This window comes from Seriola dumerili, unplaced genomic scaffold (genome assembly GCF_002260705.1).
Source record: "Seriola dumerili isolate Sdu_G_001 unplaced genomic scaffold, Sdu_1.0 BDQW01000081.1, whole genome shotgun sequence".
NCBI classification, from domain to species: Eukaryota; Metazoa; Chordata; class Actinopteri; order Carangiformes; family Carangidae; genus Seriola; species Seriola dumerili.
Window position 1 is genome coordinate 692,719 of NW_019174336.1, and position 23,950 is coordinate 716,668.

The 23,950-nt window shown below is 39.4% G+C and overlaps 1 protein-coding gene across 1 annotated transcript; it reads right to left on the bottom strand.

Moving 5' to 3' along the window:
* Positions 1-5,661: 5,661 nt before the first annotated feature.
* Positions 5,662-22,953, bottom strand: LOC111221262 (leukemia inhibitory factor receptor-like). Its single transcript, XM_022744644.1, has 17 exons — positions 22,677-22,953; positions 19,155-19,306; positions 18,893-19,046; positions 18,516-18,803; positions 18,291-18,414; positions 16,198-16,334; positions 15,398-15,543; positions 15,152-15,305; positions 13,155-13,216; positions 12,323-12,545; positions 11,422-11,601; positions 11,224-11,325; positions 9,634-9,810; positions 9,366-9,494; positions 9,154-9,247; positions 8,967-9,033; positions 5,662-7,184 (listed from the first exon to the last, which is right to left on the bottom strand). Exons 1-17 carry the CDS (start codon positions 22,744-22,746, stop codon positions 6,699-6,701), a joined length of 2,745 nt encoding a protein of 914 aa, XP_022600365.1. The 5' UTR covers positions 22,747-22,953; the 3' UTR covers positions 5,662-6,698.
* Positions 22,954-23,950: the final 997 nt, after the last annotated feature.

Consider the following 23,950-nt stretch of genomic DNA (forward strand, 5'->3'; position numbering starts at 1 on the left):
TGTGGATAGGGAGCTAAAGGAGGGAAGCTAAGACTGGTGTGGTCAAATTTCAATTTCATTTTCAGTTGTAGATAAAATTGTAGCTGCAGCATTCTCTACCAATGGAAGACTTTTAGTATTACCATGTAGCAGGCCTGAAAACAAAACATTACAATCTAGTCTGGATGAGACAATGGTTTGAATTAGTGTCTCTGCATTTGCTATAGACAGAAAAGATGGAATTTTACCTATGTCACATAGGTGAAACTAGAATCAACCTCCTCGTTGTTTTCTGCCTCCTCCACTCAGACTAGTTTCAGGTTACATCCCTGTTTATCCAGAGTCATACAAAATATGAACTATTTGTGTGAAAATTTGTCATAATTGCTGTATGAAGTCTTGAGTTATGGCTAAAAAGGGTTTTGTGAGGTCACACTGACCTTGACCTTTGACCTTACCACCAAAGTTTAATGAGTTTGTCCCAGTGGACATGTGTGCCAAATGTGAAAGGATTCCCTTGAGGAGTTCCCAAGATATTGCGTTCACAAGGCCAAAATCATGTTTTGTGAGATCACCATGACATTGACCTTTGACTTTTGACCTTTGATCAACCAAAATTTAATCAAGTAGTCCTTGAGTCCAAGTGAATGTTTGTGCCAATTTGAAGAAGTTCCTTCAAGGTGTGACTAACCCTCCATGAAGGCAACAAAATGCTCTGGCAGTTGCCGGCGCAGGGGAATAAAAAGGGCAGTCTTGGTGATGTATTAAATATGGGCTAAGGCTATCTGGACTGCCCATCTCCAGATAGGTATAGCAGGTCGCCCACTAATCGGAAGGTCAGGGTTTCAATTCCAGGCTCCTCCAGTTTGTGTCCTTGGGCAAGATACAGAACCCCAAGTTTTCCTCAATGTATCATCCGTGTGTGAGTGTGCGTGTATGGTAGAAAAGCCCAATGTGTTGGGAATGTGTTGTGGCTTCCATTGTTAACTACTTTGAGTGCTCAATAAGACTAGAAAAATAAGTGCTGTCTACTTATCACTGTGTTTACATCTAAGATAACCTTAGGAGAGATGAGTGGTTCTAGCTGTCTCTCTGGCAGAGACAGCTTGTCTACACAGCTGACATAGACCATCATAGCACACTTAGTTGGAGGTCAAGGCTTGGCTGGGTAGGCTAGACTTTTAAAGTATTCCTTTAAAAGAGCTGCACACAGCTCTTTGTCGATGACTTACACGTTGGTCTCAAGTACTCCTAACCCAATCACTTCTTTTTCTACCTCTTGCTAAACACACCATCAGTCAGATAGCCAAAGTATTTTTAAAGGTTAGTAAAATGAGGATTCTAGAAAACAACAGACAGTGGCGATATGGGGCCACTGTGAGAGTCTTACCAAAGGTACTTGCAGCTTTTCCAGCTGTTATCAACTTTAACAGCAGCCTTCCCATCTGCTGCAGCGAGAGCATGACTTGTGAAAGTATATACAAATTAAATGTTGGAGACAGCGTGTACACAAGCAGTCAGCAAGTAAGTTTGGCCTTGGACCAACTTTTTTCTAATCCATTAGATGGTGGGCCAGAACCTAATCACCAGATCATTATAAAAGGCTAATTTAAGAAAATGATTGATAAAAATGCAATCGAGCTTTACTTTGTTGGTGTTCACATGTGGCGCTGTGGCCTACAGTCACAGATAGGGGTAGGCAATCTGGTAAAAAGATTATATGATCATTGAGTAGAATCGCAATCTACAAACTTAATCATGATCTGCATTCTGTTTCTGCTCTGATTTTATTCTGAAAGTACTGACTTCTATAACCAAACCAATCACACTTTTAGCTTAGTTCATATGGCGTATTCATTTGGACAGCACTGTTATTTATTTATGAGCTGTTATATGTAAGTGTTTTAATTAAAAAGTTAATTTGCTGCTAACCAGCTAGCCCCGACTCATCCCGCCTCAGGTTGTTCTTCCTGCAGGCAGGTCTCTGGTTCCACAGCCAGACTCTTAACTCCTGCAGCTTGTGACGTTGGTTCTTGTTCTAGTCAGGTGGAGAACTGGTTCATGTGCTTCTACGACAATCTCACTGAGGTTGCAGAGCAGAACAAGGACTGCTGTCAGCTGCAGTTAGTGAGCTAGTTTTTTTTTGGCCCATGGAGCCGCCAGTTGCCGACCACTGGTGGACACAGTCTCATAGGACGTGAAGCACACATTGGTGCAGGACCCACCAAGCCCTTAAGAGTCTACAGCCTTATCCTAGTAGCTGAGGTGTAGGCCTAGACCATGTTGTTTTGACATGGTTTGAGCTTTTGTTTTATGTTTGGAGTTTATTAATTTGGTCATGATCATTTCCTGTTTTATTTTGTAGTTACTTTCCTTGTGTGTCATGATGTTTTTGCTTCCTGTCTTTGTCCTCTTTCCCTCCAATTTGATTGTCTTCCCCGCCCTAATGTGTTTCACTTGTGTTCAGTCGCCTTCGACTCCCTTGTGTCTATTTAGTGTCTGTGCTCCCCTTTGTCTGAGTCGGTTTGTCCTGCTTTACCCTGTGGAACTTCTGTTTGGATTTTTGATGTTTCCTTGCATCCCTTACTCCTGTGCTCCTCCTGTTTTTGGTTGAGTAAAGTATTTTCACTCCACCTTCCAGCATTTGTGTTTTGTCTGCATTTGGGTCCAGATAACATAAAATGTGATAGATTTGTGCTAAACGCTCAAGGCAAAACTGTTAACATGCTGGTCTAGTTTGCGATCTTAACTTGGTATGTTAAAATTTACTGTTTAGCACTTAACACAAAGTACAGTTGCAGGTAATGTCAATGTTTTGATGGTATTTAGTCAGAAACCACAAAGATTTGACCAGTTTGATGGTGCACAGTCTCCAAAGTTGAATGTTTGCACAGAATTTTTATCCATCATTATTTCATCCAACTAATCCATCCATGGCTACAAACCAGTATCACCAACAGTAACGTGGTTGCAATCAGGGAATCAAATCAGACTCATAAAAATCTAATAAATAATAATAAAACCAGTGTCATACATGATTAAACATTCATTATGGAGCTCTTATGTCTGTAATGTATGTATGTATATATGTAGATGTGGCCTTCGTAGCTGAAAGCTAAACCAAAATGAGACGGTCTGGTCAACGGAGGATTTCCTCTCTGTGTGACCAGCTGTGCCAGCCCTTACTATCGTGTCAAAACTCAACAAAACTCGTGTCACCTAGCAACCTTGACAACACGTAACTTGTCCATCTGTCCATACATACATATGTTCCATTCTCATAGACACGATACCTCAGTAACGCCTTGAAGGAACTTCTTAAAATTAGGCAAAAACATTCACTTGGACTCAAGGATGAACTCATTAAATTTTGGTGGTCGAAGGTCAAGGTCACTGTGACCTCCCAAAACACTTTTTGGCCATTACTCAAGACAGCAATTATGACAAAATTTACACCAGTGGTTCATATTTTCTATAACTGTGAATAAACAGGAGTGTAACCTGAAACTAGTCTGAGTGGAGGAGGCAGACACAGGAGGAGGTGATTCTAGTTTTACTCTAACTTGAGGTTTTAAGGCCACCTGTTTTTTTTAAACAGCTGTACTGTTAGTTCTTCAACTATCCTAAAAGTGATCAGGCTCAGTGTTGACATTGTTTGCTGCCATATTATTTTCATTACTGATGTGCAATGAATCTTGGGATAGGTTGGGCCCCAAAGGAACCACCTGTTGAAGCTTTCGTTGCCCAGGAAATTTGAAGGAGCATTCGAAGGAGCCTTCCAAATGTGACACAGTCGGTCTTCAAGTGCAGCCTCTGAAGGATGCGGCCACTGAAAAGGGACACAGCTAGTGACTGTGCCTGGCCAGGAACTAGTCCAGGCAGAGAGAAAGAAGTCTGACCAGGACAGTATCAGAGTGTGGCACACACTGTGTCGGACTTCTACTTGATCACAGCTGAAACTGTTTGTATCCAGGTTGAAACTTCCCTCTGAGTCCTGGCTGCTCGGGGAGAGGGTTCACCAGATGTAATGGAAAAAATCTCTCTCACACATCTGAGAGTTATCAGCTGCCCTGACATCATCTGAACAAACAGGCCTGATGACATCATACTGTACAGGAGACAGAGAGAGAGGCCATGTCTCAAATGGGATACCTCAGTTAGCACACTAACATGTAGTACACCGTGTATACAATTTACGCACTGAATTCCAACAGGGTAGTGTTGGCCTTTGCTTAATTCTAACTAGCAATACAATAATAATTCTTAATATTTTAACTTGAACTGTGGACGATTTGCCATATTAAGATTCAAAAGTAGTGGTTCTGGAGTAAAATATCCTCTGGGAATGATATATTACTATAAGGCGTTATTAGACTATTAATACTGATGGATCAGTGTGTAAGCACCATGTTACTGTTGTAGCTGAGGTTGAGCAAGTTAATATTACAGTTAACAAGTGAAGTGGTTCTGAACATTGGGGTAATAGCCCCTCAACAGGGACACAAAATAAATCTGAGGGGTTGTGAGATGATTAATGAAGAGAGGAAAGAAGAAAAAACTAAGTTCTGATTCACAAATGTATGTTCAGTTTTGGACTTTTCTTTCTCAAATGTTTAAAAATGACTAGTTAAGGTTTGTTCTTACATTATCCCAAATGTTTCCATCAAAATACAAATCTGTAATTTTAATCAAGGTTGCTTGTCAATAACGCTTTGTGCATGTAACAGCATTGTGGTTGTCCGCCAGGAGCATTAGGAGCATTTTTATGATGCACTTTTTTATTATTTTTATTATGTTTTTAACCAAAGACCTATATTTTTACCCAATGAAGAATTTTGTCCAGATCTGAATCTTAAGTTATTAGAGAAACAAGCTGAGCAAATGTTAGAAACACTGATTTGAAACTGCTTTATTTGGTGTTTTTATCATATTTAGTCACCGGGTCCATTTGTTTTGGAGAGGAGGAGACCTCTTCAAGTAATTTGGCTCCTGTTAAAAAACCCCTGGAAGTCTGAATCAGAATTATCAGTTATCTCTTATCAGAGACAAGCTGAGCAAATATTAGCAGCAGCTGGGCTCACAGCTCATCCGACAAGTCTTGTATTATTGGAGAAACACAAATTTTTTATGTGAAACTGTTTTCAGAGTGATGTTCTTGTATGAAGGCACAAGTCAAAAATGTTGGAGACCACAGGTTTAACCTGTAATAAATATTGTATTTTATAATCTTTTCATGTGTCTTTTTTGTTTGTTTGTTTTGTTTTGTTTTACTTTTTATTCATGTGCCTTCAAATATACTGGTGTACAATAATAAAGTTGTTTAGAATGCAAATAAGAAAGTAAAGTACAAGCCTTCAAAACCACACACAAGTGCAGGACTGTTAAAGGTTCACTCCACATAGAATCCTCTCATCAGTAATACAGTGCTGGCTCCCTCTAGTGATCAATACAGGAACTGTCAACAACAATCATGTTGGTCACTTATTCTTTATGTCAGATTTTAACTGAAATTTGTGTTTCTCTGAGAATAAATTGAAATAGTTTCAGTAAGAAATATAAACACATGTTCATGTTCAAGAGACAGACTCAAACACTAGATGCTGATCCTGTGAAGGCACTCTGAGAGGATTTAATGAAGCAGACACTTTACTGAATAGAATTAACGATTCAAAGAAAACTGCATCAGTCAGGATGTGATTTAATGTGGAACAACAATATATATTACATTCACATTTTTAAATGCACACCACCTCTACCTATAAAGTTTTATTGTTTTACAAACTGAATAAACGATTTAATGAGGCCTATTTGACCCTGATCAACAGGTATAGAGCCTGTACCTTACATTTTATGTTTTCAGCTGATCAATTATATTTTATATGAATAGATTTTACCATCACAAATGTCTAGACACTGTTTCATGAACCTTCTCTACACTGCCATGACAAAATTCTGAGTCATTTATCTACAGTGTTTATTTGTTTTGTTGGTTGCTAAAACTTAAACATTTCCAGACCAAATACCAAAGACATGAACTCAGCTCAGTGGTCACTGTGGCTCTGCCAGGACTGCAAATACTACGAATATTTATCTAATCTCTAGTTCTTAATGTTGTAATCCTGTTGAAAACCAGGATTGAAAAGTGCTAGATAAATAAAATTATTATACATGTTATTATACATGGTTTCTACATCTTTTCATTCACATTTTCTCTCAAATATGGAAACTTTGAGACCTCTACTTGAAATTAAAACAAACTTCTGAGAGTTTGGACAATGTTTGTCTTCACTATCTGTTTCACTCTTGCTCATTTTCCAAGAACTGAAATATTCTGGTTTTAAGTACAACATGTCTGATCTGGCCACTGTGACTCAAGATTTACCAGAAAGCAACAGCTGGATTTCCTGCATGTAACCTTACATGGATTTCACAATTACTGAGCTCAAGCAGAAAATGGATTTTCAGAGTATGCTATTAGAGAGTGGCAGGGATGATGATGATTTAGCTTTATAGAGGAATCATGTTCCATATGCCAACTGTAAGGGCAAAACCACAGCAGTCAAGCTAAGTCACAGTGCATTGTTACTTTATTAGCAAACATTTATCAACAAAACTAAGCTTAAATTAACCAGTGAGTACACATATAGCAGCTTCATGTTAATTTCCATTTTCTGGCAGCCTTATCATATTTGATATCGTACTACATATGCATACCACAACTATTTGAAAGGTGACTGTGGTAACAAAATGTAAGTGGAGACACAGGGCATGAGACTCACTGGATCCTCTTCTGTCTGGTTTGGGGTGATGGTTTCTGTGTGGCCCTGAGGCTGGTATCCACCAGAGTTTCTCTCTAAATGAGTCTCCTCCTGAACCCCAGGCTCTGAGTCGCACTGTTGATCACCAGTCTGCATTATCAGGTTATATGACGGGTTAGGAAATACACTTCTGAATGGAGAAGACGGTAAAGCAGACTGAGATGGGACTGTTGTAGTGGGTAAACAGAGCAGTGGTGGGGTGCAGTTTTTCAGGGGCTGGTTGTAGTAACCCTTTGGAGTTGGAGAAAAAATGAAAAGTGTGTTCTCATTGCTGACATAACCATTCACCAGTGCTCCTGGTTTATACTGCAGCTCTGGAATATCCATGATATCTGCTTCACTGTGGTAACACTCCTCCACATGAAGAGGACGGCAAATGTGCTCACCCTGGAAAACAGACAAAATTACCTCACATGTATAGAAAAGATGGGTCGTAGCTGCATGTACAAAGATGGCGATAATGGGTAAACCAATAATGCATCAATAAAATTTATTTCCATTTCCTTATTGCACGCCCATAGAAACTGGAGGACTCACAAAAGTCTGAAACCATGCTAGTGGCCTGTGAAGCTGTACTAATGCTAACGTCAGCATGGTAACATCCTGAGAATGACTGTGCAAACATGTTGATGTTAAGCATCTATAATGTGAACCATGTTTACCACATTAGTATAGCATGTTAGTGTGCTAATATTTGCTAATAAGTGCTAAAAACAAAGTACAACTGAAGCTGATGGGAATGTTATTAGTTGTTTCAGGCATAGAGCGCTGCAGGGATGATGTATTTTTGTTGGCCAACCAGTATGTTACCATCACCCTGGTTCCCTCCAATAAAAGCCAATGGGATTTTAACATTGTCTCTTGGATTATTAGAGAAAATAAACAAGAGTTAATGATCATGACAGGATTAGGTACGAAGGATCATCTTCTCTAATGACCTCCTCTTCATGATGTTTGAAGCCTCAATACAACCAGCAGAAGTAAAGAGCTAATGTTAGACTATAAACCAACTACACCACGGTCACATGACTTCAACATCATCACTAAACTTCAGCTCGTAGTTTGATTTATCTCTGACCTCTCCTACAAAAGCCTTTACTCTTACACAGTTAGTAGCAGTTTGTATAAGCACAACTAGTGTGTAAAGGTGGACTGGTGAGTCGATCAGTTTTCACAACCTCATTTAGACACTTGTTAGCTGCCTTTTTTAACAGACATGAAAGCTTCAAGAGTACAAAAAGCCACCAATAATGTACCATAGTAGGAACCAGTCATTGACCACACATTTTAATGCATTTCACTTCCATAAAAACAGGAGGACTCACAAAAGATAATGTAAAATAAGTTTACAGCTATGCTAGTGCCACTGTGAAGCTGTACTAATGCTACTGTTAACTGTTGATTTCTTGGACCTTGGCGCATTGAGGATAATGCTGGGATCTTTGACAGGTGATTAGCTACAGCCATAGTGTTCTTGTCAAGCTGTCCTTGACTCACCTTCCACTGTTCTGACATCAGTTACGATACTGCAGCGTTGTACACATGCATAGACGTGTGTGGACACTAAACTTGTACATTAAGCATTAAGGCAGCAATAGCAAGTGAACAAGCAAATGACACTGTTTTATCATCTCTCTGTGAGATCTGCAGTAAGTTTGAAACTGGAGACAGGAAACTGGAAACTGGACTGAAGTAGAGAGTTAGAGCTAGTTAGTTAGCAGTTAGCAGTGTAGCTGTGAACGTGCAGTGCAGTGTATGAGAACTTCAGGCTGTTCCCTCGCCTCCCCTGAGCTTCAACTACAGTCAAGACTATGAGCCAACAAAGGTTTACAATACTGAGGCAGGAAAATACAGGATTCTACATGTCACTGGAGTGTGTCATTGTCAGTTAATGGTAAATGTTTTGAAAATTACCTTTAGAAGTGATTTTGTAAAATATTTTTCCTCTATAGTGCACATTTGATATGTTTAGTGTCAGTTCAAAGGAATCATCCTAAAACTTCTTGAATTTCTTGAAAAAGGCCTTGAATTTAATTTACTAGTTTATTTACTAGTGCTACAGACTTTAGAAAGCTCGCTCTAGAGCCACAGCTGGCATTATACAACTGCTGATACTTTTCATGTGTAAAATTAGCAGCGTGGCTCTTTAAGACAGTTTTAAGAACCTACCGGTGATGTTAACCACTTGTCCGTGAACAGTGGCCTTGGGATTGGAGGATACACCCTCTGTTTGATGCTGTTGGAGGTAAGAATGCATGAAAATAAATCACAGACAAAGATACAGTAACAACATGCTCTCATTCACAGTAGCATCAGAAGCAAATTACATAGAAAATCAATGTGCTGATTTTCTTACCACACCCAGTGTCTGTAGCAAACGACAGTGATGAGGCAAAGGAGACTAAAAACAGTGACTAGGGAGATGATGACTGCCTTGATCAAGTTATCAGCTGGTGAGTGAAGACAAACAGCTCAGATGAGGAATGGATTAATCAAATAAACTACATTTGTTTTACCATAGATAATGAATTTCTACACAAGGTCTGGAAGTAAAAGGAAACAACATACTCTGCGAATTCAAGTTGGCAGGGAATTCCTTAGTGCCACACTCTCCCAAAGCAGTCAGTGCCTTCACTGTAAATCTATATGAACTGATTTTCAGGTTTCTTGCTGTGAGGCTGATGGCTTCAGGACTGTCTAAACCAAGAGAAAGAGACTGTCATTAGAGAGTTAGTAGAGAGTGCTTGTTATCAGATTTAGATTTTTTTATCAGCTCCAATCCTTCATAGAATCATTTGTAGCCTATTATCATAAAAATAAGTGGACATCACAATACCTGTGCTCACATTGAAGAATATTTTGTTGTTGTTGTTGTTGTTGTCCTCTCTCCAATACAGAATATAGCCTTCTATGAAAGCAGTCTGTTCTGTCAGAGGCACTGGATCCCAGGATACCTCAACATTTGAATCCTGCTGTTTCCATTTCAGTCTTTTAAAGAGGTCCTCTTGTATTTCTGGAAAAGCATAACAGGTAAAACGCTGAAAAAGTGCTATTTATCAATGGTTGTGTAAACGAGATTTTAAACATTAATATGGCAGCTATACAATAACTATTTTCTATGTAAAGATATAGTGGAGTACCATTGGTCCTCTCCAATTTTTTTTAGACACACAGGCTCCGCTACAGTTGCCACCTTTTATGTGAAAGTATAAGGGAATTTAAAGCCAATACACATTGTTTTATGTGCTTATAAACCAAAATTACAGAAATATCAAGGGTAACAAAAAATGTAGCCTAATGCTGATTAATAATGCTAATTTACAATTAGTATTAGAGAAGAAAGGCAGGGAGAAAGGATGACATGCAGCAAAGGGCCACGGGTCGGACTTACACCACTACGGTTTGGATTAAGCCTTGATGACATGCGCTCTACCAGGTAAAACGCCAGTGTGTCATACTGCTGTCTTCTACTTTTTTCACAGCACACAGAGCTCGTCAGTCTATTGCTAATTGATAAACTTCTCCAACCACTTGTAGGCTACAGCTGGTTCGGTTTTACTTGACATTACATTATTCACAGCACTTTGGGGACATAACATGAACGAAAATACAGGACAAATTGCGTCCCGTTTTGATTCACTACAGGACGCAGCATTTTATTTTCAAATACAGAACGGATGGCAACTCTAGGCTCTACCCACAGGTGAGATGACAGTGCAGTAGGCCATACAGCGTTCAGGTGACAGTGACCTTCCAGAATTTCCTCCACTGAAGAAGAAATCAAGTTTTAGTCTAAAAAGGCCTCGGACAAAGAAAGAGATGAGACCAGAGCACAGGTGGACTGGCCATGGGGACTGCCGGCTCAAATCCTGGTCGGCCGGTGGACTGTAAAAATATCTATAAAGTTTTTAAAGTTTTTACCATGAGTGTCATTCATGCGGCCTGTCCCGACCATGGAGCCAGTACTGGTCTGGTTTTACAGAGAGGAGAACCTTATGGTTTTTCCTCTCCTCCATGTGTCAGTAACTTGATGGTTCATAATGTTACATATCTGTTTTCAATAGTGATGGCTACAGTAGACATGATAACGTTAGCTGACTGTTACAAATATTATAAATGTGTTCAACAAATTTTGCTATTAGCTAACTGTCAGCATTGCTGTGGAGCATATCACAGCAATGCTAGCATGGGCTGATGGTTGTGGCTGGATTGTTTTTTGTTGGCTCTCGTGTTCACAGGGTAACTTTATTCAGTTGAGCTTCTTGTTATGCGTTTAGTGGACACTTTCACTGAGCTTCATAACTCTTTACTGACTGACTGTTTTGGTGAGATGCTGGTGGTCTACAGCAACATCTAGTAACAGTGATGATCATTTACACAACCTTTAATCAAACCATGCCACAGGAAAGTCAAACAACTGTCTTACTTTTCTCTCTGATGTAGCCCTCTCTTCTTTCTAGCAGCACTGGAGCTCCCTGGGTGCAGGCATATATGGACAATGAGTATCTCAGTCCATCTTTGAAGTTTTCTGAATTTGGAAAACAACAACAGAGATGTATTGTAACTCAAGGAAATGTAACATTACATAGGTGCAACTGTTTTGTGGGCAAAGAATAAGACATACCTGAAAATATAATGGCGTTAGTTTCATGGGGAGGCACGTGGAGCCACTCCACGCTGCCATGACCTGAGGTAGGACACCAGTCCACTATGTATCCACAACTTGCTGTAGGACTGGCAAACCAGGACAGGTTGAAGCTGCCGTTGACGCCAGCGATCCGAGAAGTGCTCACTGTGTTTGTGTCTGAAAATGAAGACTTAGTTAGAAGTCACATAAACATGTACAGACAGGTGAGAAATTAGAGGGAAAACCTCAGAAATGAGTGGAGACAATGGATGACAGTGCCTCCATCCACAGGACGCAGGGGTCACTGATGGTTTGATGAGTGTGAAAATGATGTGAATAACATGCTGTGATATTCGCAGTCACCAGATCTCAGTGGTCTTATTATATTTGTTAACTCTACACCCAGCCCACAAATTACAACAGCAGGGTGTTTACAAAAACCAAAGAATAAAATTATAACCCCCTATTTCTTGGCCTGGTCCCAGCCAAGAAATATTCAGAGAGCACAGAACCCCTGCAAACTGGAAACAGTGGACTTCATGACTTCAAAGGAATGATAATGTTATGGAATTTGTAAAGAGGCAACTGTTTCTTACAGGTTCACCATCTCACACTTCATAAGGTGATAATATGTTAAATTATAAGTAATATAGTATAAGTCTGTGTTATAGCAATAGTCAGGTATCCCTGTGTACAATGAAACAGGCTTTTCTTGCTGTATATCATTCTTCCTGTTCATATTAGCCATGAAAATGTGCTTTCAATGTCAGTGATGTTTTGTCCCCCACTATTTACACTGGAATTACATTAGGAGGGATTTAAAGAAAAATGTGAACCTATCCTTTAAGGCCTGAATCCTTCCCTCAGGGTGAAGTGTACAGCTCTATTAGCTTCATACCTGGATTGAAGTGGGGGGTGGTGATGGTGGATGGGGATGAGCTGCCGTTCATGTTCCTTGCTGTAACTGTGACGAGATACTCTTCAGTGGTGTCTAGACTAATTGAAAGATTGTGCTTGGTGTGAGCCACTGTGGTTCTGTTTTGTCGTTCTGTCTCTGTGGTCTTTGCCCAGGTCACTTCATAATCTGTGATGTGTCCATGACTCTGGTTGGCCAGTGGCACCTGCAGAGATAACACCAGGACTTTAGTTAACCTGGCACAGTGCACCTAAGGAGACCATGGCAGTTTATAAGTTTTAGACAATGACTTTGTTCATGGTTAATAAATAATTTATTAATGCTTTATAGATTAGGTGCAAGTCATTAATTAGAGCAACTGGTAGTTTGCTGTGTTGTGAAAATCCATCAGGCTCCTAAGTCATTAACGAAGGGTAGAGAAAGTCTTACTGCTCTCCATCAAGTCTGTCACTGCCACTGTACATTGCACAGTATTAAATTGTTAGTTCAAATTTGAAAATGAAAATGCAAGAACAACAATGTAACATAATTTTCTATTTTTGCAAAGAATATTCAAATCACAATTCAAATGGAAATGCAATTTACAAAAGAATTGAAAATGAAAAAAAAGCATTTGACATTTCATTTTCAAAAACTTCACCTGCTCCACAGTGGACGAAGTGAAACAGCGCCCCCAGTCTATTGCATTTACATTTACATGACACCATGTTCTTTTGATGAAAATGAAAGTGCAATCTATCAGTCCTCTCATGAAGAAGACAGGTCTTCAGTTAGGACGTTCATTATGGCACCAAAAGAGCTGATACTGACTTACTTTCCAAATGACTGTAATGTCATTATCCTTCATCTGCATCCACACATCAAGAGCATCTGGAACTGTGGGGCAAAAACACAGTGACAGTGTATAGTGTACATCAGTGACCAGAAAACCAATATCAGCAAAAATGTTGAACGACACATAAAACAGCCTGAAATTTACAATGTAACTATGTCATATGACTCAGGTACCAATAAAATACTTGTGAGTCATGCTGAAGGTACAGTGAAAGAAAAGAAGACTGTGGGGAACAAGAAAGAAGCAACTGGACTTTTCACTCTGGGGAACCTGGTTGTTATTGTGTAGTCAAAAAGTAAAAGGCAGAAAACACCCCCTCCACACTAATACGTTCTCTGTTTAAAATGGCATTTTAAAACGAAAACGTATCAGAAATAATCTGTGTCCATACAGTCACACCTGAAAACACATATCACATGACCATTCACAAACACTGAGCATGTGCGAGTACCACTAACAAGGAACAGCAAAGACAGATGTGGCATTAAAACACAGATTTTAAGTGAACAACAGCTGCTAGTAAAGACAACAAGGTCAGTAACACTGTAATTCATGATAATGTTGTATTCACCACTAGTAGTTGAGGCTGATGAGAGCCTCGGGGTGAACATGGGTGTGTATGTCATTGTCGTTTTTGCCCATCCACATTACATTGAAACCTGGAGTTTTGAAACTAAAACAGGTCCAGCAGAGTTTCTAAAAGTCTCGGTTTTAGGTGCTCGAAAACTCTGGATTAGTGTGAACGAGAGAAGTTTTAACGTAGCAAAATTATGTTTTACAATTAAAATCTATTGGTGTGGATGTAGCCTCACTGTGAAATGTCAAATGCATGTTGTAGATTCATTTATTAACAAGCAAATTGGTATATAAGAGAAATTACAATATAAAAAAGAGGAGAGCACAATACATCACATCTTCTGAGAAATGGGGCCATATGTTTGAAAATGACCTCCTAGCATGCATGTTCATCCACCACTGCAACAGTTTATAACAGGTACGCAGCTATGAAAGGCTTCTATTGTCATCTGATGAGGAAAAACTATAACAAAAGTCAACATGTAGGTGGATCAAGCATAGCTAAGGCTTGAGGCTTTAGAAAAGCTGATAACAAGTAGTCCTCTAATTTTACATGGTGACGAGGTCCCATATAGTATAAACGTAGATGTCCATGTGTAGTGTGATTATAGATCAGGTCTAGGTTCTATATTAATACTGTGAAAGTATCAAAGCCTCAGTCCACAGAGAAATGCACACAGCCTGTATTCACAAACTGAGCCTTAAAACTTCAGGACTTCTGGAAATTTGTGATGTCACAACAAAGCCCTATAATCTCCAATGTCACTAACTGACTGACTGATGGACTGATTGACTGACTGATGATATTTCCACCACTGGTCAGTGGAGTGCTGAGCTGCAGTCTACCGAGCCGCTCTGGTTTCCCAGCTATTCGGGAACTGCAAGGAAGAGGAGGAATGCTTCCAACTCCTTTCATTCCATGTAACATTATTACTAAAGGAGGCAGAGGAATAACTAAACTTAAGACACACTGAGCAGAGAGAGCAGGAGAGAGGGAGGGAGAGAGAGAAGTCATCGGTAACGAGGCTTTGTACTAACGACTATGACCAACTCTACATATCAGAGGGAGTTAGACATAAAGACCTGCCTCTAATAAAAGTCTGTTACGTTCTGGAGTTGAAGTAAATAAAGACTAAACTATTGTGGATTAAGACAAAGGCTGTGCTCTGTGTGAGAGAGTCAATAAGTTGCTCCACCTGGTGCTCCACCTGAGCGTGTGTCATTTGGGTGTAGTCCTTTTCCCCAGCGGCCCGGGTTTGAGTCTGACCTGTGGCCCTTTGCTGTGTGTCATCCTCTCTCTCTCTCTCTCTCTCTCTCTCTCGCTCATTATGACTGTTATAATGCCAAAAGCCTGAAAAAGACATATACTAGGTTTTGACCTAGTCTAGCTTAATACTTACCATCACCCTTTGTGTGGAAGTTGAATCTTGTGCTCCAGTTACTCCATTTCCAGAAATGTTGTGTTGTTCCACATCGTACTTTCACGTTATACTGCCAGTGTGGTATCAAGTCAGTCAAAACTGCAGAATTAAGGCCAACTCCACAGCTCTCACTCTGGGAACATAATATGGACAAGATGGTATCAGTGACGGATTTTACTTTAAACTCCTTGCTAATTTGTCACCCTTCGTTCTCTGTCTACTTACCATGGTATTTGTGCTACCATGGCTAACGTTTACTTGGCATGTTATATTGAGATTATTGTACTGGGGCAGCTTCCACCCCCACTCCAAGCTGACAGTTCTGGCATTCACAGTAGAAGCTGTCACTCCCTCTGGAGCAAACATGTGCACTGAAACAGAAGACACAGGATGATCAGCTGAATTATGATATAGTAGAATATATAATATAGAACAGGGCTTTCCAGTGCAGCATTTCACTCACATATGCCAGTGAAAATTAGAGTGTTGGAATGTGAAAAAATATGTTTGTAGTTCTTAACTCTTATTAGCAAAGCCCAGTGTACAGCGTTTATGAAGCAGCTTCACATTTTTAGCCAGTGCGAATCATTGTTTTCACCGATTAACAAAAAAATGGTCGGTTATATAAACTTTTGCTGATTTCAAGTAATGTTAATTCCATGACAAACATGCTGCTGAATTCAAATGGGATAAAAAAAAACATCAAACCCCAACCCTGTTTACCAAAGGCTAAAATATAAAATCTATGCTGTTTGAAATTAGATGCAGTCATTAAGCACTATGCATCCTGGTCCTTTGCTAGGTCCCAAGTAGACTACAGCTTGTGTTTCTAAATTATTTAATTATCTTAAGTCAATTTGCTTCTGCATCGTATGCATACTGTAAATTTAATGTTTTAAAAACAAATGCATAATAATGTTCTTTTTAAAAAAAATTAATAATTATGTCTCTTAATTTCATCCAGTGCCCCTAAAAATAAATGTAAGCATAGAGACCTGTATATAAGCATTTTAATAAAGCTGTACCTCTTTTAGTCAGGTCAGCCCTGTCTGAGAGCTCCACCGTCCCAAGTTCATTGTGTGCCATTAAGGTCCAGTTTCTCTCACCAACATTGACTTGCACTTTTTGTGAGCAACTCCCTGGAGACTCATTTGCACATGGTCTGGAATACAAATGCCAAGAGAATGTAATAGTTCAATGCATATGAATTACTTCATTCTTTCCCACAACATAAACTACAAGGACTACATCTCCAGTGTGGAAGCAAAGAAAGGTAAAAAAGAAAAAGAAAAAAGTAATTTGTACAGAACTTAACAGTTAGTTATTGGGAATTATTAAACTGAATTACCACTGATACTTTATCATTTATTATTTATTTAAAATTTAAATGCAATTGAAATATTTTATTTTGAAAATATCTTCTAACATTTCCACAAGGTATTTAACATTTAAAAATTTAAGTTATTCAGTACAATACTTTTTTTCTGGTTTACAAATTTAGATAGAAAATTCTTTGATCACAACTTGATTTTTTGAATTAACTGTAATTTTTAAATCAGTAAAAAGAATCTAAGGGAGCCTGAATACAGTTGTTACTTATGCTAAAGGCGTGGTGCTAAAGATGACTGTCGATCTGTCAGTTAATGGGTTAGGTCCACACTGAAATGTCTCAGGTTAACACTTTTATTTATCCGGTATTTTGGTTTATGACTAAATACCTGTAAAACTAATGACATCCCCACCAGCCTCAGCTGAGCAAATGTAGTGTCTAACACACTAAACTAAGATAATAAGCATGGTAAACATTATACCTGCTAAACATCAGCAAGTTACCATTGTCAATCTCAGCATGCTTAGCATGCTGTTGTTAGCATTTAGCTCAATCCATATGCCTAAGTACAGCCTCACAGAGCTGCTGGCATGGCTGTAGATTCTCTTTTTTAACTTTGGCTCATCTGTAACTTCACAAATTGAAAATAGTTCAATTTCAAAAATACAGTAGTTTTTCAAATTCCACTACTTTGAATAACCTGGAAATTTAGATAAATGATTTTTCAACAAAAATATTTATTGCAATGCAATTATCCAGTAATATTTACATGTCAAATTTGAAGGAGAACTAAATTTTTGTGTTTCCAGGTGTTGGCATAGGTGCAGCACTGCTGGAGTGCATCGGATCGATGCTCCGCCATTTTTTTCTCCAAGTGATAAATAAAATATCCACACTTTCCGTAATCCATTGAAATATATATATATATATTTTTTAAAGTGCCTGAAGATCCAACCATCACTAAAGTGTGTGTCATGTAGAGAGCTAATAAAAACAAAATAAATGGTCAAAGTTGTCATATTGATATTTAAGGTGTAGCCTATTGATTGATTTCCAAATGTCAACTCATACTTTGAGTAACACAATATTCCACCTTAAAAGTGTCTGGTAGTTGCTGGTAGCCTCTGAGCTGCTCGGTGAATTAAATTGTTCATTAGTAAAGATGAAAAGACAGAAAATATCCTTTCATTCATCATTCACTTTTCCAAGTTTCTTTTTCTGTGATGCTTTTACACAGAAACATGACAGTCAGTCTGTTACACTGGGACAGCTTGTGCTGGAAATGAAAGCTAGCTTAGCTACGCTTTCATAGCCTAGCCTGTTAGCTTAGCTGGATCTCTGCCTGCACTGCAGCTTCTCCTCTGAATGGATGTTTTCAGTGCAGCTGCATTTGCTCGACACAAGTCAGTAAATGAAATCATTGAAAACACAAACTACTTGTGTTCATTCACCTGCTGCTTAATGCTACGCTAATACAACCTGCATCCATGGTATGGTCTTACTGAGCTGAATGTTTGTCTGACGCTGCGTCAGATTCTCAACACGATCAAACTGTTCATAAAGTCAGTCTAACATTTGATCATGTGATCATAAGTGAAAGCACACAGAGGCAGGCCCCGCTTGACCATACAGGCTTATTTTGTTTATTTATTTATGCAGCTATTTATTTATTTATTAATCTATCTTGATGATTCCCAGACCACATTCCAGTCCACTTTAGCCCCGGCTTACAACAGTTTTTTGCTTCTATATTCCAATCAGTGGCTACATCAACTGTAGTTTTATTACCTTCCAAGAAGCTGGTAAGTTGTGGGTTTTGTGGGCAGGTGTGTGTGTCTTCCTACTGTCCAGTGACATCTGACTGATTCCAGATCCCGGGTTTCACACTGAAGATCCTTATCACCGGGTGGGTCTAGGCCATGGTGAATATCAAAAAACAGCCAGCATTTATTTCCAAGACATGTTTCAAATTCTAAGATCACAAAATTCAGCACAAGGCTGAATCATACTTACAGCCAATAAAGGCACAAGCTCCATTCTCGGTTGTTTTCCCAGTACTGATGTTTGCTATACATTTGACATCAGTGCAGCTGTGTTCTGACGACTGGTTCAGGTGGACAGTCAAGGCATATGTCCAATTGTTGCTCTTGGTAATGGTCATGTTGGCGCTGCTGTACTCAGTCAGATACATCTTGTCAAAGATATAACCTGCTGGCAGGACACAGCAGAAGGTGACTCTGCTGCCAACCTCAAACACTCTGTCCTTTGGATAAATCTCCAGCTGTGTGGATTTTTCGTTTCCTGTAGAAGAATAACAGGACATAATAATGAACACCATGACTGCCAAATATGTCAGAAGGATAGCTTAAATATTCAAGATCAATATGAACCTGGAAGAGTCTGTTCTTGTCTCCATGGGCCTGTTTGGTTTTTGTATCGTGAGCTGAGTCTGACTGAATGGGAAACACACTCCAAGGCCAAATGGGACGTCCAGTTCCAGGAGTGAGTGGATCCTATCTGGTCAGGCGTTACAGACACTTTATCCTAGAACAAATCATAAGAAATTAGAGGTATGTTTGTTTGACTGTTCCACAAGTGGAGGTTAATGTTATGGAAGTCAGCAACTGTGATGTAATAAAAATCAACTCGTACATAATGTACTTGCTTGTCTGTGACAAGAACAAACAGCTCATAGATCAGCATGTCTTTAACAGCAGAGCATGAAGGGTCGTCTTCCCATGTTACCAGCATCGTCTGGTCAGAACCGGTAAGAGTCAGATTCTGAGGTCCGCACTGCAGAACACCTGAGGACAGAGCATCGACAGTAGAGAGGACATCATCAGCTGGAGACAGTGTTACAGCACTGCTGATTGCTCTACTACGGTATTACACAGTTAATTTCATGTATCACTAATAGAAGATCATAGTTAACACAGATTTACTGCCATAAATATGTTTCTAAAAAAAGGTTCAAGCTTTTATTATATTGTTTTGGGTTGTCCGTCTGTCCCATCCTCATGGACACGATGTTTCAGTAACGCCTTTAGGGAACTTCTTCAGATTTGGCACAAATGTCCACTTGGACTCAAGGACAAACTGATTAGACATTGTTGGTCAAAGGTCAAAGGTCAAGGTCACAGTGACCTCAGAAAAGACATTTTAAGTGTTTATTAGTGTATTTGTCAACAATAAAAACATGAACATGTATATACTGTTTTGAAACAGATGAATGATTGACAAAAGAATTTAACACTGGTGTAATAATGTCAGCTGTCTTCATATTTCATATCAATATGAAATATATTTGTCAAAAATATTTATCATGTTAATTATATTTGTTTATTGTGTGTATTTATTTACAAATACATTGAAAGAAGCCATGACATGAAAGCTCCGCAAAGATTCATTACAAGCTCTCTGGAGCTTTCAGTGACTGATATGGTTTTACCAGCTTCATTTACTTTGTTCTTTTCAATCATTTCTGCTGTAGTTTATTGTTGTTTTGAATATTAATATATTTATTTACAATATCTATATAAATAAACATATAAACAAAAAGTAGAGAAACTGTTCCCTCTTCTGTTTTTACATTTGTGGGTAAAGTTTTGTGTGAGTGTACAGAGCACAGTTTATGAGATAAATGTGTGGAGGTTGGGGCATGGAGGGTGGGGATTTTTCCCATGACCCCTAAGATCCTTCAGCCAGGCCTGTAGATTCCCTACATCATTATAAAACCCATCTGGTTGGCATACAGTGTCTCTAATAGAGACCATATGAGCCCAAAGAGTCCATTACTGATTCTGAGTCAGTGCATCCAGAAAGTGACTTACTCCTCAAAACAGCACAAAGTAAATTCTTCCGTTTGGTTAATTGTCCCTTTATGTTCTCAGGGTTTACAGATGTTTAGTAGGATCCTGTTCTGGATCCACCCTCTGTGTTAAAATCTGTAACAGAAGCCACTAACAAACTGAGAACTCGAACTTGTAGAACCAGCACACGACAATAGAAATTTGAGAGCTATGTTCTATTTTGAGGCACTAGCTTACAAGAAAGTACTGATGAAGCACTTAAGAAATTATCAAATTAGAGATTGTTTTGGAAAGTAGCAGCTGCCTGTCTGCATTATTTATGTGGATAAAAAGCAAGTTAATGGCCAATGTGTGATCAGACGACTTTCTGTCTTTTGAAAACACTGAAGCAGGAGAGGACACAGCTGATTATGTTGACGAGCAGATTCAAAAACAATAAGTTTTATGAGTGGCAATGTCATTCTCTTCCCTGAAGATGAAGTCGGCTGATTTTGGTGCTTCCCTAACTTTACCTCTCGCCCCACCAGCAATTTTACATCATTGGTTTTTTGTGAAATGTCATTTTAAATATTTCATTCCATTAGATTTGGTACAGATACTCATGGTACTCAGAGTATATAATGCTAATAACATTTCATCTAGCACCAACCACCAACAGGCCAAAGTCTTCTCTCATCTCAACATTTACCAGACTGATTAGCACCAAGTTTCATACAGGCCTTCATGGTTCCCACAGGATGTATCCTACTGACTCTAGAGATGACCTGACATTTCCTGAGGTTCACGTTTGTCAGAGTGAAAAGTTTCACACAATAACTATTGAGTGGAATGCCATGGAAATCTGTACACACATTCATGTGTGTACAAAATGAATTGGAATCATAGACTGTATATAAAGATGGATGTAGCCTCTGTGACTTCACCCATAGGTTGAAGCTCAGAGTGAGCTGCACCACTGTCCCCTTCTTGGCAGTGCCTGACTCTGCCCCTAACTCCCAGCTAATCCAGAAATTGGTTGTGTTTTTGTATCAGGCTGTAAACATGTTTATTTCTGCTGTAAAGTTGGACATTTTAACATGGGAGTCTATGGGGACTGACTCACTGTTGGAGCCAGACTGTAGTGGTCATTGGAAGAACTGCAGGTTTTGGCGCTTCAGTGTTGGCTTCATTTTTCAGCCTCTGAGGTTGATGCTTGATTGTAATCACTCTGATGACCCATTGTCTTTGCATCTAGTGCCATCAGCAGGTCAAAATCTTCATTAGGCCATCACATTGGTTTATGACCACCTTTAAAACAAATGACTTTTCCAACAGCTTCTTTTCGGCTTTGCTTCACTTTATGTCTAGTGTTAATTAGCAAGCTAGCATGCTAACAGACTAAACTAACATTAAAGCTGCTAAACACCAGCATGTTAGCATTGTCACTGTGAGCATGTTAGCATACAGATGTCAGCATTTAGCTCAAACTACTGCTGTGAGCATGGAGAGACTTGTGTCTGCTATGTATGGTGGCCCTGAGAGCTCAACATGCTGCAACTTAAGAAAACAACATGCTGTAAATATCATAACACAATGGAAGTGTTTTCTGGGGCCACTAAAAAGTGATGAACCTGGCTGGGACTTGTACAATGCTCAACTGTGACTTTTGAATTTAAAAGCAATAAAAAGTGCGTCCCAGCAGGTTCATCTCTTTTTTCTTTTTAAGTTATTTTTTTGGGAGAGAGAGAGAGAGAGAGAATGATATGGGACACTGGCTGGACTCGAACCTGGGCTGCGGTAAGGATTACCCCTTCATGGTGTGCACTCTACCAGGTGACAACCCCACGTGTATTTGCATGTGTTTTCTTAAGTCGCAGTGTGTTAAGCCCTCAGGGCCACTGTGGCTATGACTGGAGAAAAAGCTTAAAGAATGTGAAAGGGTCGCAGCTGAAATGATCTGCATTCCTGACAGTGACCACGATGAGGATAAATAATCTGCCCTATATTCAAGAAATCTTATATCTACTGTTTAGTGATATTGAATGTATCTACTGTCACTTGGAATGTAGTTGATCTTAAATCTTGAAGGCATTTTGTTCTCCTTTGTCGGACCCCCAGAAATTAAGTTGCATGTTGATGCATGTATTTATTATTACGACAGGAAATTGGCTGCATACGCACTTAAACGCTTACAATACGCACTTAAACGCTTACAATCTGCAGTAAATGTAAACACATTTAGAGACCATTTGTCGTGAATTCAATTGGAAATAGGGCAACAGTCTTATGTCATTAATACAGTGTAGCATCAGCTGTTCTTTTACTCAGAGTACCAGATATTCATTGTATATGCAGGCTGTGAGAAGTTAGTGGAGGACATACTCACCAGTTTCTTGTCCACTTCCATCTTGTTTGCTCTTGCTGAACAGTGAAATCAGTAATAACCATGTAATCATTATAATCCTCCTTAAAATGACTGTTTGTAGTCAGTTGTTGTTGTAGAACATTTGCTCCTTGATGAGAAATATGTCAGGAAGTCTTCCTGGATTCATCACAGAAAATACTTCAAAAATATCAGCTGATCAGGCTGTGGAAGTAAATATCAGTTTGTACAGTATCACTAAAATGAAACGATATAAGGAATCTTGACTAGTTGTTGCGGATCTTAGTCATAGTGTCAAGTTACTCCCTGGAACAACACTCCCTTCCAAAGCAGCCAATGATAAATGCTGTTCTTGAGCTCACAACAATTGTGAAATCCATGTGGACCTCAGTGCAGGAAATGGTATGTGTATGTGTGCTTTCTGGTAATCATGAGTCACAGTTGCTAGATAGGCATGTCTGACTCTTTACAAGAACTAGTTTTAGTATCTCAGTGTGGTGGGCCCACATCAACACAGTAAGAAGACTGCCCTTTATTTGTTATGGTCATACATCACAGAGCCAACTGCCCTGAAGTAAGAAATCAGGAACCTGAACAACTTAGTTGCTGTTTTAGTTTTAAAGAAGTTTATCCTCTATTCCATTGAAGCTTTTGTTATTCACACCATCTTAAGATGCCAGGTGTTGTAATTCTAAATGGTTGTGGTATGGGCTGTTGGCATGAAAACCAGACAGGGGTGGTGTGGGTCGGGTGAAGTGAGTCAGTGTTCAGGAATGGGCTGGGACTTCACTGAGATAACACTGAAGGTGGCGGGAAGAGAGGGTGACTAGAGGGTCCTGTGGTCACATGTAGTACAGGATGCTCTCCACTGCATCACACACACAGGCATGTGATCACCAAGTGTGTGTATGTTTATAAATGAGAGAGTGCTACATTTCTGTGTTGGTGTTTGATTTATTTCACTGGTCTGAAGTGAACCTGGCTCAGCTGCAAAAATTGGAATTGCAATTTTGTTTATATGTTGAAAATATGGACGTTGAATGCCTTTAAAATAGTTGAGATCATTGGTTTTTATCGCCCCCCATGATCACTTGGGGGTGGGGGGTAAGCTGTGTTTTGTTGACACCTCCAGAAGGCTCAAAAGTGACACCTGGCATCCCAGGTACACCCCCCCTATGCTTTTACCCCTCTGCTGGCTGACGTCATCCTGCTGCCCAGTCCCTGTCTTTTGGTCTGAGTCGGAGCCAGTTGCTGCTCTGCTCAGCAGCCTGTGCCAG

Excerpts from the sequence above, each read along its gene's own strand:
- LOC111221262 (XM_022744644.1), bottom strand. The coding sequence starts at position 22,746 with ATGATTACATGGTTATTACTGATTTCACTGTTCAGCAAGAGCAAACAA. Across the intron at positions 16,335-18,290 it reads ACTTACCAGCTTCTTGGAAG|ACCATGTGCAAATGAGTCTC; the intron begins GTAATAAAACTA and ends TTTGTATTCCAG. Across the intron at positions 13,217-15,151 it reads CTTCCACACAAAGGGTGATG|TTCCAGATGCTCTTGATGTG; the intron begins GTAAGTATTAAG and ends TTTGCCCCACAG.